Source organism: Aptenodytes patagonicus, chromosome 13, assembly GCF_965638725.1.
Source record: "Aptenodytes patagonicus chromosome 13, bAptPat1.pri.cur, whole genome shotgun sequence".
NCBI lineage: Eukaryota > Metazoa > Chordata > Aves > Sphenisciformes > Spheniscidae > Aptenodytes > Aptenodytes patagonicus.
In genome coordinates this window covers 17,731,572-17,747,155 of record NC_134961.1, presented here as the reverse complement: position 1 = coordinate 17,747,155, position 15,584 = coordinate 17,731,572, and the positions used below count along the sequence as shown (strand labels likewise).

Here is a 15,584-nt window from a genome sequence, read left to right as displayed (position 1 = left end):
CCTTCCTAAGAACAGCTAAAGAATATATAGAACATTACTCACAAAAACTGGTATATGGAAGCTGCAAAAATAAGCTTTAGTAAAACAAGGGTTTTTAAAAAGGACTTCAGCTTCCTACAGTGAGTGCAGCAAAGTGCAGCTGAAAAGCTCAGAAACATGTGCACACACATAAATGTTTAAAATTCCATGGGTTCATTTGGCATTCTTGTTGATGATAAAAAAAATGACCTCGCTAAAGTTACTTTCAGAATTATACCGCGTTTTTACTAGACACATGGAAGAACAGACTACTCTTAGAGGAAGAACTTCTCAGTCTTGAGATTAGTAGAGAAGTTAACCATTCTAGTCACTAAAACACTTACAGGTATAAAAGTAAAACTCAGTGCTGAGTAGACTGTTTTAAAATCCAAGCTCCATTTTAAGAAACCTAACAGCAATTAAGAGGAGCTATATAAAAGCTTGTCCAAGAAGAAAAAAAAAATCGCCAAAATCAGTTGATACAACCTAGAATGAGCTTTGCAACATTTTTTGTCTACCATAGCTTTGTTAAGTTATTTTATCAAGGACAGAGAAATAAAATTTAAAACCAAATTAAAAAAAGAAAAATACCTGCAAGCCATGTTCTCCTGCATCATACTTGTTATCACCATCCAACTGTTCCACTGCAACGTAGTCAATGAAGGACTCAAAAACTAAATGGAAAAAAAAGATCGGGGAATTGTAGAGAAGGAGGAAGAAAAAAAATGTGAGTTCACTCTAGCCTGGCGGCTTAACAATGTATTAATCAAATAACATATTAAGACATGAGGGCTTGTGTTTGAATTTTACTGTTTTTATTGTCAAAAAAACAGTTTTATATTGCTTAAGAATGTCAAGAAATGCACCAAATTGTAGGGGCATACATAAGAATATAAACAGATTTTAAAAATCACAGTTACAACTGTCTGCCCAATCTCCTATTCTCACTTTGCAACTGTTAAGTATCAAGCTAGATGATTCTGTTTGTTGGACTCTTACATGTCCTTTTTCATGTCTTGTATGCCAAGTACTTGGTAAAGTGATGATAGGGGACCACTGTTATGCTGCTCCAATTAGTTCACTCTTTTTATTTGCCTATTACTATGGTCAGGTCTAAATAAGAATCTATTTCCTCCAAGTTCATCTTCATATATAAATTATAACCTACTGTGACAACACTACTGTTATCACCATGGCACAGTATGCACTTTTACGACACCAGGAAAACTCCTAAAATTCAGAGAGTTTTATGGAAAGATATCAGTGAGAGAATTAGGGAGGAAGGAGCATGGAAGGGAAATGGGAGAAGGGAAAAAAGGTCACGTAAGCAAAAAACATTTTCTGCAGAAAATGTTTTCAATGAGGTGTCAAAGAATCTTTCCTCTGAAATTAAAGCAAGGATATTTCAAAGTGCTGAACACCAACAAACCCATTTGAAATCAAGAGGCACTAAAGGTGTCCAATATGTTGAAGTATTTGATTGGTGCATATCACAATGTATCACTTACTATTTTTCTTTCCCTTTATACTTAGCTGGATGTCATAATAATCTTCTATTCGTTCAGATCGATAGTCTACGTGTTTGCATTGGATATAAGACTGTAAACAAAAAAACAAAAACCCACAGAATTTCAATGTAAACAAGTAACAGTTAATTTAAATTAAAAAAAAAAAAAAAAGATTAAATACATACCACCATCTTCCCTCTGAACAATTTAGGAATAGTGCCTTCTACACATGTGCCTTTCATTTTATTTTCCACGTTATCAAGCAGCTGAAAGAAAAATTAAGTTTTTACATAGGATAAACTTGCAATTTTTTAATTTATTCATCACACACAGATGACTACTTCACTGATTAAACTTTAAGTCACTTGCATAAAAATGAAATGTTAGTCTATTCATACTGGCATCTCCTTTCTAGTCCTTTAAACCCTCCTCTTCCCCCTAAAAACTGCACTGAGGACTACCCCAGCTACATTCCTCTGAGTATGGAAAACCTCATAAATGTAACAATGCATTTGCATCTTCAAACTATAGCTATACAAGGACCACTAGCATACGTGCCATTTATTTTCAACCTTCCCTATCCTTTACAAATTCCTCACCCACAAAAGGCCACAATCAATTCCATTCTTAAAAAAGAGAAACAAAACAAGGTAAAACCTCTATGTCTTAGAGACCTAATTTAAATTAACCAGTGCCACTATTACTAGGAGTGTTACTAAATTGTATTATATATACACAATATCAAGAGACAACATTATGCATCACATCAGTAATAAATAGTAAAAACATACCACTCGACATAATTCCTGGACATCATGCTGCATGAAGCTGTCTAAAGTTTCCCACCTTTGTAAGGCAAATTAATACAAAATCATTATATTATGAAGAAAACTTACAGCTCAAAAGACATTTTTGTGATTTCTTTGCAGATCAAGAATTTAATACACAGCAAGACGTAAAGACTCTCAGATTTAGTACTGGCTGATGCACAGGTTTTTTTAGTTCTGCAGCATTTACTTGGCAGTAAGAATGGGCAGTGAACTTGTGGGACATTTTGGCAGCCGTTCTGTGCCCACCTGCCTTCTCTCTGTGGATCTGGGGACGGGGACCGGGAAGGCAGCAGAGCCAGCCGAAGAGCCAGGGCCAGGCTGTTGCTAGCAGAAGAATTCTTCCAGTCTACAACCTAGTCTCAGTTCACGTCAAAAAAAAACCTCTTAAGAAAAGGCCTGGGAGCAATTCAATGCTGTCAGAATAGTTTCCACAGCATGCTTCTAGCTGCCTCTCTTCTGAGGGCCCTTCAGGTGCAGTCAAGTAGCGTTCAGGGATTATTTCGGCACATGAAAGGAAGTAAATGGATTTATAGGAAATACTGGTTCCTTTGTGCTCATCTAAACAGTTAATCCTGGACGCACAGTAACTCCAAGGATGCAAGGTGGCATCCAGCTTCCTGAACCGTCCTTGTGCAAACACACTCATGTGAAAGAGGGGTGAGAGCAACAGCCTCTAAACACCTCGTAGCCAAGGTGGCACACTGCAACAAGGGCATTCAGCACTACTGCCTTAAATAAAAAAGAAGCATAAAGTGTTTTTAGTTTCAGCATGAAATACTTTCTCCTATGAACTCTTTAACTTAAACTCAAGAATGCTTTTTAAATTTTAAGTCTCTGACAACTCTTTTTGCAACAATCACTCCCAACTATATGAAATAAGCTATGTTTACTGTCGGCTTTAGCTTCAGCATGAGGTTCAACCCCGGCCCTTGAAGCCACAAGCAAAGGGGTGATCAGGAGCAATACTAACTTTATCTTCCCCTCCCACTCTCTTCTCTGTGACTCATCGCCACTGTCACACGGCAGCATACTACTCCAAAAAGTGTGCCAAAACAACTATGTGGGGGTCCACACTTAAACAAGCTGAATTAAGTGACCTGTTGGATAATCAAGAATGTAAAATAACCTCCTGACTCCCTAGGTTTTAAATACTAGCCAGCTTAAAGGACAAAATCAAAGAAAAAGGTTACATACTAATATTAGGATAAAACCGGGCTCCTTCAGACAACGGCATCACTTTCTACTGAAAGAAGCCAAACTTAGAAACTCACAATACCCAGTAAAAAGTTACACTCTACACAGCATATAGGTAGGTCTCAAAAGGTCAGAAACCCCTCTCTGACTTAACGGGGGGGAAAGACCAAATCTTCCAACATATTCAAAAATTCCTTACCAAGAATGAAGGCAGGCATGAACACATTTTTAAAACCTTGCCCTCAGATACAAAATTTAGCATCTGCAACATCCTCGGAAAAGATCTCTTCATGCTACTAAAGATGACACAGTTGGGATCTTAACTCAAGATGAAATATTTATGATATCAGCAAGTCTTTCCAGTGTAACAGGACAGCAGCAGTGCTGATAAACTAAAATATACAGTGTGCTAGTAGGAAGAGGATACAACCAGATAAACATACAACACTGAGGTTACCGATTCCCCAAAAGGTGAAAAGGAAAGGTTACAAAGACGCAAGGTTACAAAGAGTCTTATCAGGACTGAGTGCTACTACAAGCTTTAGCAGAAGATGCGGGATCAGACACCTCACAAATGTGATGGACACTAGGACAGCTATGTGAAAAAGATGATACAAACTTCCTAACCTGTCTGTAAATAAAAAATGCTTGTCAGTATTACTACAAAAGACCAGTCTACAAATAAAGTGTGACAAAGTAATGCGAAATACAATCTTTTAGAACAATTTTTGATAAAATCCTACTCCATGCTTACACGACATGCAAAGATAAGGCTCGTAAAGATTATGCTAATCTTAATCTTCTGTCCTAACTTGTGCTCAACTGCAACATCAAGCTAGTAAAAAAAAATCCAGCACCCTCAATGCAGCTATATCATGTAATTCTATGTCTAGAAACTCCAGATTTAAAATTACACTCTGTAACACCATCTCACAAGAAGTACCACCAGACTGGAAAAAATACTGGGCAGTTAACTGGATACTGGGCAAAAATGAAAATAAAAAGCAAGCCCTTTTGTAGATGTTTTATGGAGGAAAAGAGGGTGCTAGAATGAGGAAAATGCAAAGAATTACTTTGTGTGTGCGCTCCGACACCTTTACTTCATGCAACAGATACTCCTCTCAAGCTTTAAATCACGAAACAGAATACAGCATTAAATGCGTCCAAATTGTGCAGAGGCAAAAACATGTGCATCTTTGATATGTCATAAGAAAATGTTAGAACAGTCATCAATGCAGAACTAACAATATGGAAAGGCAAATTACTGCTATTTCTCTAAATTTAAAACATTTAAATTTTTTAAAAGAAGACATTAACAATACATGAACTGCAATGTTTCAACAGCGTATTTTGTCCTGAATTTTACTTAAGTAACATCATACAATTTTCAGGTAACAGGTAAACTATAACCCTGCTACTACTAACAGTTGTCTTCGACTGTGTACTGCTCCCCTCCCCTCCCCCAAAAATCTGACTTTTGGATCAGCTGTCTTTAGTACTGACTATAAATAAAAACCTATCCAAGTAAACTAAGTAAAGTTAGCAATTAACATAATGCTATATTAACACTTCTCTGCACCTTTCTGAAAATAGCCTGATTTAAATAAAACCTTTTTAAAGAAAAGCTTTATGAAGCCTCTAATAGCCCAATAAATAGTCCAAATTTCTGAAACTTACCCAAAAGATTTTGTTAACTTTTTAGTTCCAACTGGTTTGTCACTATGTTGCAGCTCATAAAACACTCTTTGCAATGCTAACGGAACACTTTTGGATGAATCATCTCCTTCTGTGGGCATCATGTACACAGCCTGAAAAAGCATGTAGTTCAATTAGTATTTAAGGAAAAGTTTATTGCTCATATTGTTTATTGCATTCTTTCCTCTTCAGTGTCTTCCTTCATATAACTCCATTTAATCATCACTCCAAAAGATTCTGAAAAAAATCTCACACTGTAGTGTAAAAACAATTACCTGGAATCGCTCTTCTTAGAGCATAGTGGTTAGAAAGATGTGAACAACAGATTCCATTCATGGTTACTTTATCTAAATAGTTCCCTTATTCCACCCTAGAAAAGTAAATGCACTAAAGCATTCAACACCTTCAAACAACTTATCACCAATAATTAATACCAATCATTATTGCCTGGTACATCTACGCAATCATCACAGGACCAGATATGCTGATCAATACTATAAGCTTTTGAAAATAACTTCAGTTTTGTGCTGTAGCTTGGCTATTCTGAATATTGTCACCTACAGCGGGGAAAAAAAAACCAACCAACAAACAAACAAACCCCAACCACATGAAACCATAAAGGGCAACAAGTGAACAAAACCAGAAATGGTCCACATGGAGGAGAAGGATGTCAGAGGAAGCTTTGAGATTCCCCCAATACGTTCATTCCTACTTAACATCATCGCTGTCCAGCAAATAAACAGCTTAACAATTCAATTCACTGATTATACTGATCTGGGAACGATTGAGAACAAAGAAATTACACAAATAGACCAAGCAGGGATTAGGAGAGCTCAATAGGCACCGAAATGAGATTTACTTTTAAAAAAGTGTACACCAATATATCTAGGGAAAAGTAACAGCAAAGAAGAGGTATTTACAGGGAGATGCTCATTTAGAAAGCATGAACGTAAAAAGAAAACACAGACAACTCTGGAAAGAGATTAGGTAATAACACATGAAAAAATGAAGACTCCAATATTAAGTAGCATATAAGAAAATAACCTGTTAAGAAACAGAAAAATTGCCAGCTGAATTTTTGCCTGTGAAACAACAGGGAATGATACATTTCTGTGAGTGAAGCACTGAACTGGATCTCAGTAGTTCTCACTCGGTTTCTGCATCAGCCTAGATTTCAGAGGTGTCCAGCACCTCTAACTTATCGTGTACTTCAGTTCCCAATATACAGAACAAGTTTATTACTTCCACTATGTAGCTGAATTGTTGGGGAAACACATTCATCGCTATATAAATGCTCAATACAGAGCTGATGGGAACCAGATGATATGGACATTAGATACAGACAAGGTTGATACAAAAAGAACAGAAGGGAATGTCAAAAAAGAAAGGAAGAAAGAAGAAAAGCAAAAGAGTTCTTAAGAAGTTGGCAGGCCGGTTTCCTATTCCAATTTTGAATATCCACAAAAAGATTTTTCAAAAGTACAGACACATAAACACTTAGAAGAATAATATAATAAGAAACTATCAGCAGAATAGCTACAGTAGTAAGATGAAATAAAAGAAACGGTTTTACTGACATATTGAACAGTTTCATAAAGAAAGCAAATCCCTTATATTCAGACAAAAAAACCACTGGTTAATTATGCAACTGTAAAGCAATATGATAGTTCACATGACCTTATCTTTTAAATCTAATTTCCAAAATCTAACAGTAAACAGAGATGATATAAAGCATAATCATGACTGAACACTAGTAGCCTCCAAATTTTATGTTTCTACTTAGTTGTGAGCTACATCATTAATAGCGGTATTTATGCACATAAAAGGGAAAACACGAACAGAAATTAGCTGAAATTTATCATCAACTTTTTGTTGAAGGACAGCCAGCAGAACCCTTACTATGTTAGCACAATTTTAAGAACAACAGCCCAGCCCCACCCTAACGGCAACAAAAAATTCTTCCTTTGCTCTGCTTTATTTTCAAAATTTGCTTAAACTGCTTTTTCAAATTTCATAAATTGAAGAAATTAGCATCTTCAATTTTATCATTGGCAACAAATTTTAACGGTTGAAACTCAATAATCCTTCATGGCATTGTTTTTGCCAATCCATTAGGCTAAATACCTGGCTAACCCGGAAAAATTAAGAGAACAAAAAATAGTATTGTCTCATGCAGTTTCATCAGCAACTTTTTTAATGAGCTAAGCACTGCTTTAAGAGTTTAGAGCTTATAGTGATTTGGTCTGGAAGAGAACTCTGTAGGTTCTGAACGCTGGTTCTGCTCACAGAGATGCCAAGTTCAAAGTTGGGTCCAGTTGCTCAGGGTCATATCCAGTTGAGTTCTGAGCATCTCCAGGAACGGAGATCCCACAAGCTCTCCACACATCCCATTGTAAAGCTGGACCACCCTGATTGTGAAAATTTCTTTCCTAAGATTAGAACATACAATTTCAAAACAATTCTAGTAAGCTAATAAAGAAAACTATTCTCAGTTGCTTCTCTATTTTCAGTATCCAAATGCAGAGTTACAGTTAACCATGCTGATCTGGGCAAACTCCAATTCAAATATGAATAGCTAAAATTATACCTTTGATTTTACAAGCAAAAGTTATTTTTTGATTTAAAATATGAACATCAAAACGAATCAGCATCTTGCAGAGTCAACTTAACCTTTCCCCGCCCCTGGTTTATGAACCCTTTTATGACCTGGTCTTCACTGGCTAAAGGTAGAAACAGGAAATACTTGAATGACCAAGTCTCAAGTCTTCCAAATTTTTATAATCAGCCCCTATTCATTGTTTTTAACATCTTGTAAATGTTTTTAAAAAACAAAAATATAGTAAGTTACTTGCTATGTTTTCACAAATAGAAATAAGATGAAAAAAAATCAAGTAATGAAAAAAATTCAAATATAGTCAATGCTGACACATTTTCATAAAACATTTTTGTATAGACTTATAAATAATAAATTTTCAAATGCTAAATATTCTTCATAAGAAATCAAGACGATACTACAACAGGCTAGAAGTCAACCTAGTGGTTTTCACTAGTCACCTCCATTGAAAAGGTATAAATGGGAGTTCAGAATACCTTGATAATTAATCAGAACCAGATCCTTTGCATTTAGTTCCTATCTGGTTTCCTTGTATACCATCTGGACAATTAATTCCTTTCCTATCTCTCTCATGGTAAATATTATTACCAATTAATTAATGGTAAATATTAAAATAATCATTTACCATTTATTTAAAATGACTACATTCCAGCTGCCATTGAATAAAACCACCACTGTTGTTTCTTGTGAAATTCTAAATGTGTTACTACAAACTAAACATTTAACACATAAGACTTTCTCCTTCTGTTTGTGTATGTAAGTATGATTGAAGCCCATTTCTCAAAGCTTAAGTGTTTCTCCAAGCTAAAACAAACCACTTTTCAAATACGACCCTCTCCAAACCTTTATTTTTATGCCTTACCCTCCCAAACTCTGAAACCTTGACCTCAAGATCAAGGAATGAGGCATTTTGATCCATTTGAAAAAAAACAGAATCCCTAATTTAACACCTGAGAAGTTCCCTCAGGAAATGAACACAAAAGAATGACAGGGACATGTATAGGCAATGGCTATAAGGAACAGACACAAGAGATATGAGAAAAATTTTAGATATTTATATGGTAAAAGAATGCTACAGATAAGCTTGAACACACTGCTTAAAGTCAAGACAATTACTTGAAGAAGGGAAGAAAATACTGCATACGGAATTCCAAGGTAAGGTAAAATAGATAAATCGAGGCAAGCCAGATGAGGGAGAAATGTACTGGATCAGTATTTATGATTTTAGCATAGTTATATAAACATTCTGCAGTGTTCTCATTAATTGTAGGGAATTTTTCAAGCGAAGCAGCAAAGAGTTTTAAAATGGACTGGATGCAGCCGCAAGTACTGACTGTCTGGAGGCACTGATGACAGCCACAGGAAGACTCATGTGATGTGGTCCAGGATCAAATCTGGACCTATTTGGGAAGTTACCACATCCCTTGCCTGGGTGGACTATATTTAAGCATGGACAGACAAGTAAGATACGCTCTGAAGAGAGTGTTCCTTTGCTTTATTCCCTACCACTGAAGCCACCTGGTTGCTAATAAAGGGAGGTCTCATTTCAAATACCCAAGAACCTCCCATCTGTTGTCTGGAAACAGAGCAAAGAAGAAAGGATCTCTCCATCAATCCTCACCCACACTTCACCAGAGTCTGACTTTCCATAGGTACGTGCTTGCCTTCGCTATTGTTCATTGCTTTCCCAGCTCTACTCTTGACAGCAACTTCTCTGTTAACAAAGCTTTAAATAACACCAATAGAAATCATTATTTCTTCTAAGTAAGGAGGATTAACAGAAATAACTGAATTGGTGATAAGCAAACTGAGGATACCAGACACTTTATTTTACTCTGTTTTAAGAGGAACAAGTTTGCTCAAAGTGAAAACAAAAATGTTGTAGAAACTCATTTTTTCAGACAAGACAACTATTAAAACTGTCTGAAAGTACCGCTGTAGTCTGTTCTGTTTATAGGGGCTCTGAAAACCTGAAGAATGAGCAGAGAATCGGGCATTTCAGCTGATGTCCAGTAACATTTTCATAAAGGAAGCTGCAGTTACCAGCTAGTAAATGAAACTTTCTCATATGGTTGCTATCCAGATATTAACACTCCCTAAAAGCTGGTATTTATTTGTGGGCTGGGGGATAAGTGCAGGGGAATGCCTGAAAAGATCAGTTCAGTTGAAACAAATCTGTATCACCAAAAGAATTTCTTCTTCACAGAACAAGATTACTTCATGGTACTTATTGATTTATTGACTACAAGACAGTCCTGAAAGGAACTACTCAATTGGATTAGATGTAGCTATTATAAAAACACATTTTTCTTTCAAGAGCAACGTGAAGTTGTCCAAGAAAATAAAATGCACAAACATTATGAGTGCTGAGCAAAAAGAACAGGCATTATAATGAATGATAAACTGAATGAGTAAATTATACCTCTTGCAAAAAAGAAACAGGTGCATCATGTAAAACAAGTCAAGTATTTATTTCTTGTACATGGCATTGGTAAGATCTCAGTTACAGTCTACTGGAGTTCGATGTGCTATTTTTTGCAACACTTCAGAGTAAGCAGCACATTGCAAAAGAGAAAAAAGAAATCCCAACTGGGACACTTATAGGCCACAGTGATATAAATAATAAGATGGTGGAAAATCTAAGGCAATGAAAAAGTAGGTACATTAAAAAGGGAGATTTTGGAGAAAAGAAAGCTTAATGGAAATGTAACAACTGGTATAGACAGGAGAAATCAGAAGTCAGAACAGTTCATTTTCACTAAGAGATACACAATAAGCACAGGAATGTGCAGAAGGATGAATTAGTATCAATAGGACACTCCAATAAACTAAATGGTGCCAAGTCACAATTTTTCCCAAGTATATCCCCTCTTCCAGATAGCCACCTCCAATATCAAGTCAGCATTTATGTTATCATCCCATTAAAGCTATTGCACTATTTTAAACCAATACGTTATCTAGTATATTTCATCCTGGGTTTGGATGAGCTATTTATTAAGCTGGTATTTAAAGCAGTTCTTCCTTCCAGAAAAGAAATAACATCTACAGTAAATAAAAAACATATGAATGAAGCAAATATAAAAATAAGTTGTTTAAACTACTGAAATTATAACGCTTTCCATCACTACAAAGATGCTAACCATAATAACAAAATTCAACTGCATAATATAAATTAAAAGGCAAAACAAATGAACTACAAAGGTCATACATGTTTATCTTTTTACAATGTTTATGGGCTGAGAAGTCATAATTTATTTCTCTATTTTAACTATTTCAAGAAAGGAAAATTACTTCTGTGTCTCATCTGTAAGATGTAATCAATTTTTAAAAAAAAAAATTCCAACAATTCATAGCAACAGTAACACATCAGACAGTCTAAGAAACACCCCTTAAGCTCAGATCTTCACCAGGTACTCTGTGTGCTTTCACAAAAACCAAGAGCCTGTGTTCGACAAACTATAAAAGGAAGCTTCCTGCACTCAGCCTCAAGTAAAACGCGCATCACCATGTAAGTCATAACTTCTCTAAGAGGACAAAGCAGGCAAAAGGAACCGACAGCTCTGTTTTGAAGCATTTATAAATATAACATACTGGATATTTCAATTAGCAATCTAATTTTCTTTCACTTATCAATTACCTTTCGTAGTTGATTTGTGAAAAATAAAGTCTGTAACAAACTGTTCATGTAACAAGTTGCTCCCTGGTTCTTTAAGCCAACATATCCTGTGTGCTTCTTTGAATCCCACCTAGAAAATAGTTAGTAGTTAAAAACAAGATAGTTTTGTATTAACTGTAATAAAGAGTATTTATTCTAAGGTAGCACTGCTGGTAGGTATCAGCTACCCTTCATCATTGAAGTTCAAGTAACAGGCTACACTTCACTACTGCCTGCCAGTAACAACAGTCTTTGCAATTAAATGCTTTGTGATTTAGTTAGGTTTTTTTCATTATTTTTTAAGAGATATTCTATATGGCAGAAAAATTATTTACTATGAAAGTGTACTGGAGCCCAGAATAGTACTTTTAAGGGCAAGTCTGCATTTCAGTACAACCGATATGTTTAAAAGTAACATGAAGCAGAAAGACTGAGATGAGGCAGTTTTAAAACAACTGTAAACCAAGGCAAGTTAGATAGCAGAGCCACCTGACTGTCTCTGAAACCCTTATCAGCTGTAAAATCAGAAATGTTGAAGCTAGATTTGCAGAGGTGTTAAATCACAAATCAATTCATACAGAAGTTAAAGTTCCACAACATTATGCTGACTAATGCAAATGGAAATTTAACCTATACAAAAATGTATGTGACTAATGAAAAATCTTGCCATGCGAGAATTCATCAATTAAAGGTGACAAGTGAGAATGTCTAATGAGAGCTACAAATATTAATAACACAAAATACTTGAACAATCTCAAGCAACATAAAAATATTAAGAATTTTATTTTTAAACAAAGATACTTACGCCACTCCATGTGGAGCATCTGCTTGAACATAGACTTCAAAAGTAACTTTGTCCTCTTCTATAAAGCCTTTTTCAGGATCAGTAACTTCCTGTAGAACAGGAATGACACACGAACATGAAAACTGGATCTTGCAACATGACTGTATCCAGTTAGACTTCACCTAATTTCCAAGCCTGAGCTATCAGTAATAATAAACTGAAGAAAGAAAATTGAAGGACACCAACAAAGCTGTTTTTCAGCTTAATACACTTTAATTCTTTTTTGATGTCTCAATACAGGAAACTTGTTCCTGGCTTTTAAGGTTTTGCAGTACTATTTCAATTTTCTGTGGGTAATAAGAGTCAGTAATCAAAGGCTCTGCTTCTTCTGGACAATATTCCAGCCAGATGAAAAATTAAGGGCCCAACCTTTGAAAATGCTTAAAAAGCCGTCTCAATTCAAGATAAGCCTTAGTAGTATTATTAGAGCATTAAATATCTGTACTCATATCCAAGGAACACATGGAAATGCAGGAAAATCTATGTTGCTTTAGAATAACATTGATTATCACATAATAAAACCAAAACAACAAGCATTCAAATATGCAGAAAATAATAACGAGGGAATACTTAAATCACAACGTAAGTAAAAGCAATCTACAATAATTAAGTACAGGAATTTATAAGATATTGAAAAAGACTCTTCAGCAACGACAGAAAAAAAATAACAGCTTGGGGGGAAAAAAAAACCCTTTTCTATAGGTATCTCAGTATTCAGGAGTGCAAGTTCAAAACTGTTCCTATCTAGTAACAGATTAATACATGTCCAATTACTTACACTCCAGGCCATGAAGTTGGAAAAACCCCAGTCATTTTCCTTATGAAAGAACAAGTGACTAATACGACGACTGAATGATTTTTCATCATCCTTGTAGTTTATTATCTTGAGAACTGCTTGTGCATGACAAGACCATGACCTATAAATACAAAAGAAACATTTGAAACTCATTCAAAACCAAGCTTTTTGTAGTCATTAAATTTTTTTTTTTTTTGTTAGGGATTTTTGGTACATTACTTTCACATATAGGAATTTATTTTTTTTTTTCCTTATTAGATGTTAAGATTTGGTTAATTGTTATTGAGGGCATGAATCCCTGGGGCTTTCTGAAGCCACATTATGAATGTGAAGGTGGAATGGAGATTTTCTTACGGCAATAGTGTTGTTAAGAAAGTACTGCGGGGCAATCGCTCGCAGGTAACGGTGGTTTAAGAAGCTAACTGCTCTCTAAGGTGAGCTATTTCTAATCTACTTCAGTGCAGATGGGTAGGCCAACTCAAAGCAGTCTTGGTGTCTCCAGAGTGTGAAAACTCAGCCTTTGGCTAAGGAAAGGAGGCGGCGGTTCTACCCTCCCTCCCACAAGATAAACTCCCCAATTTTCTCAGCAGCACTTCTTTATGACCATGCCTGTTCAAATTCATCCCACTTGTGCAAGACAATCAGACTGAATATCAGTTCAGACAAGGTCTTGTCACTCTCTCATGCAGTGGCATTACTGCTTGCTTAGCTCCACCAGCTACATCTTGGTTGATACTTTTGAAGATCACGTTATCCTTTATCTATGACTACTTGTGTGTGAACCACTTCTCCTGTGACTACTTAATACACCCTCAACTTTCTTTACCTTCTGCACTGAGCACTCACCTTTCAGATTACAAAGGTGATGGAAAACAGCAACTTATTATTCAGAGTGAACTATAAGTTGTGTGAGATTTGGTGCAAGAATGGAGTTACCCTACTGGAAAGGATAGCTATGAGGGGTCTGCACTCTAGCTGGATAAGCTGCAGTAATACACCAGAAATTTGTATTTATCTTTTTAAATTTCCCTATCATTTACAAAAGTGGTCAAGGACAGCCAATTTTGATTTGCACACAGGACTCCAAGAACATGTACATGTTTGTATCTCGCTTGATGAGCAATGAACTCCATTTAAGGAGATGAGTACCTCATACACCGCTCTGTCTCAGTTGCTAGCAGCTACCTGCTCACACGCTTTACAGGGCAGGATTTATAGCTCAGCAGGGTTAGAGAAGCTCCAGTAGCATTTCAATTTGAAATAAACCCAGAACTTTTCCCATGCCAAGAAAACTGTTAGTCAAAGGCTTCTCCCCAGCAATCAAACAGAAATATATCTAAATTCTACCACAAACTTGTAGCTACACAAGCTACTTTTAGCTCCTCCTAAAGAGAGGATTACTCTTACGATTCGGGATTTAGAAAGGGGTGGGGGGGGAAGGGGACTGAAACCCTTGCAAGAATTCTTTCTTCTTGCAGAAAGCTAGGTAAAACAATTTTTTTAGATGTTTGTATTTCTTGCAATACAGATTAACTAGTATCAAATGAGAACTTGTACAATAATTAAAAGGGTCTTACGTGGAATCAGATTCAGCATTGCACTGAAGGAAGAATCCTACGCTTTTTTGGTGTGGTCTGTCCGGGTAGAGTCGTGGCATAACCATGATCTTCCATGGCAAATTTCGTACAAAGCAAGGAGGACTGAGAACTGACTCGCTCAATCTGTTGAAGCGTTCAACTGTAAACTGAAATGTTGCTTCTGATCGCCAACTTGTATCTGTAACACACACACACAAAATTATTTGTAAAAACTGATGTTCTTCACTCCAAAACGTCATTTTCAAAAATCACACAGCGTGAGCATGTTTTATGTAGTGGGGTATTGGAAGCAACCAAAAAAAAAAACCCCAAAGCCCGAGAGGCACTGAACTCCTTAGCAACTGAAGTTTCAATGTTTTCATTTTGAAAAACACTGCAGCACCATTCAGGAAAACAGAGCACTGAAAGACACATTCCTTTTGTACACTATTTTCTTAGATAATTCTTTAGCACTAGAATTTGCTACCACTCAAGTTTCTGCTAAAGCAGTGGGTACAACAAGACAGAGACATCAAATGCTTTACAACATACATCACAGCCCACTCTAACTCTTCTATGTTGTGTAGTATCTTCACAGCCCAGTTTAAGTCAGCTGCTTGCACGAACCAAGATGTGCAAAGGATTTTCACAATCTGTTCAACTGCCCTATTGATACCAGGTCACCATTTAGTTGTTTTCTGCATGCAACAGTATCTTTTCAAAACAGATTAACCCCATGGTTGGTTGTTGGGTTGTTTTTAAATCTCATACCAGTTTGCTGAATAGCTCAAGAGTAGGTCCTGTATTCTTTCTGGTATGTGAAAATCTTAGAGATTTTTAGTGGTCTAAAACA

General features: G+C 36.1%; 1 protein-coding gene across 2 annotated transcripts in view; it reads right to left on the bottom strand.

Annotated features, from left to right (window-relative positions):
* The window catches only part of USP7 (ubiquitin specific peptidase 7), a 74,430-nt gene that overhangs the window by 21,002 nt on the left and 37,844 nt on the right, over positions 1 to 15,584 (bottom strand). For both annotated transcript variants that reach the window (XM_076351279.1, XM_076351281.1), the window contains exons 3-11: positions 14,732 to 14,930; positions 13,137 to 13,275; positions 12,320 to 12,408; positions 11,497 to 11,605; positions 5,228 to 5,358; positions 2,318 to 2,372; positions 1,712 to 1,792; positions 1,527 to 1,617; positions 610 to 692 (exon numbers count right to left, since the gene is read on the bottom strand). In XM_076351279.1, the coding sequence (XP_076207394.1) occupies positions 610 to 692; positions 1,527 to 1,617; positions 1,712 to 1,792; positions 2,318 to 2,372; positions 5,228 to 5,358; positions 11,497 to 11,605; positions 12,320 to 12,408; positions 13,137 to 13,275; positions 14,732 to 14,930 (977 nt within the window). The remainder of the gene's footprint in view (positions 1 to 609; positions 693 to 1,526; positions 1,618 to 1,711; positions 1,793 to 2,317; positions 2,373 to 5,227; positions 5,359 to 11,496; positions 11,606 to 12,319; positions 12,409 to 13,136; positions 13,276 to 14,731; positions 14,931 to 15,584) is intronic.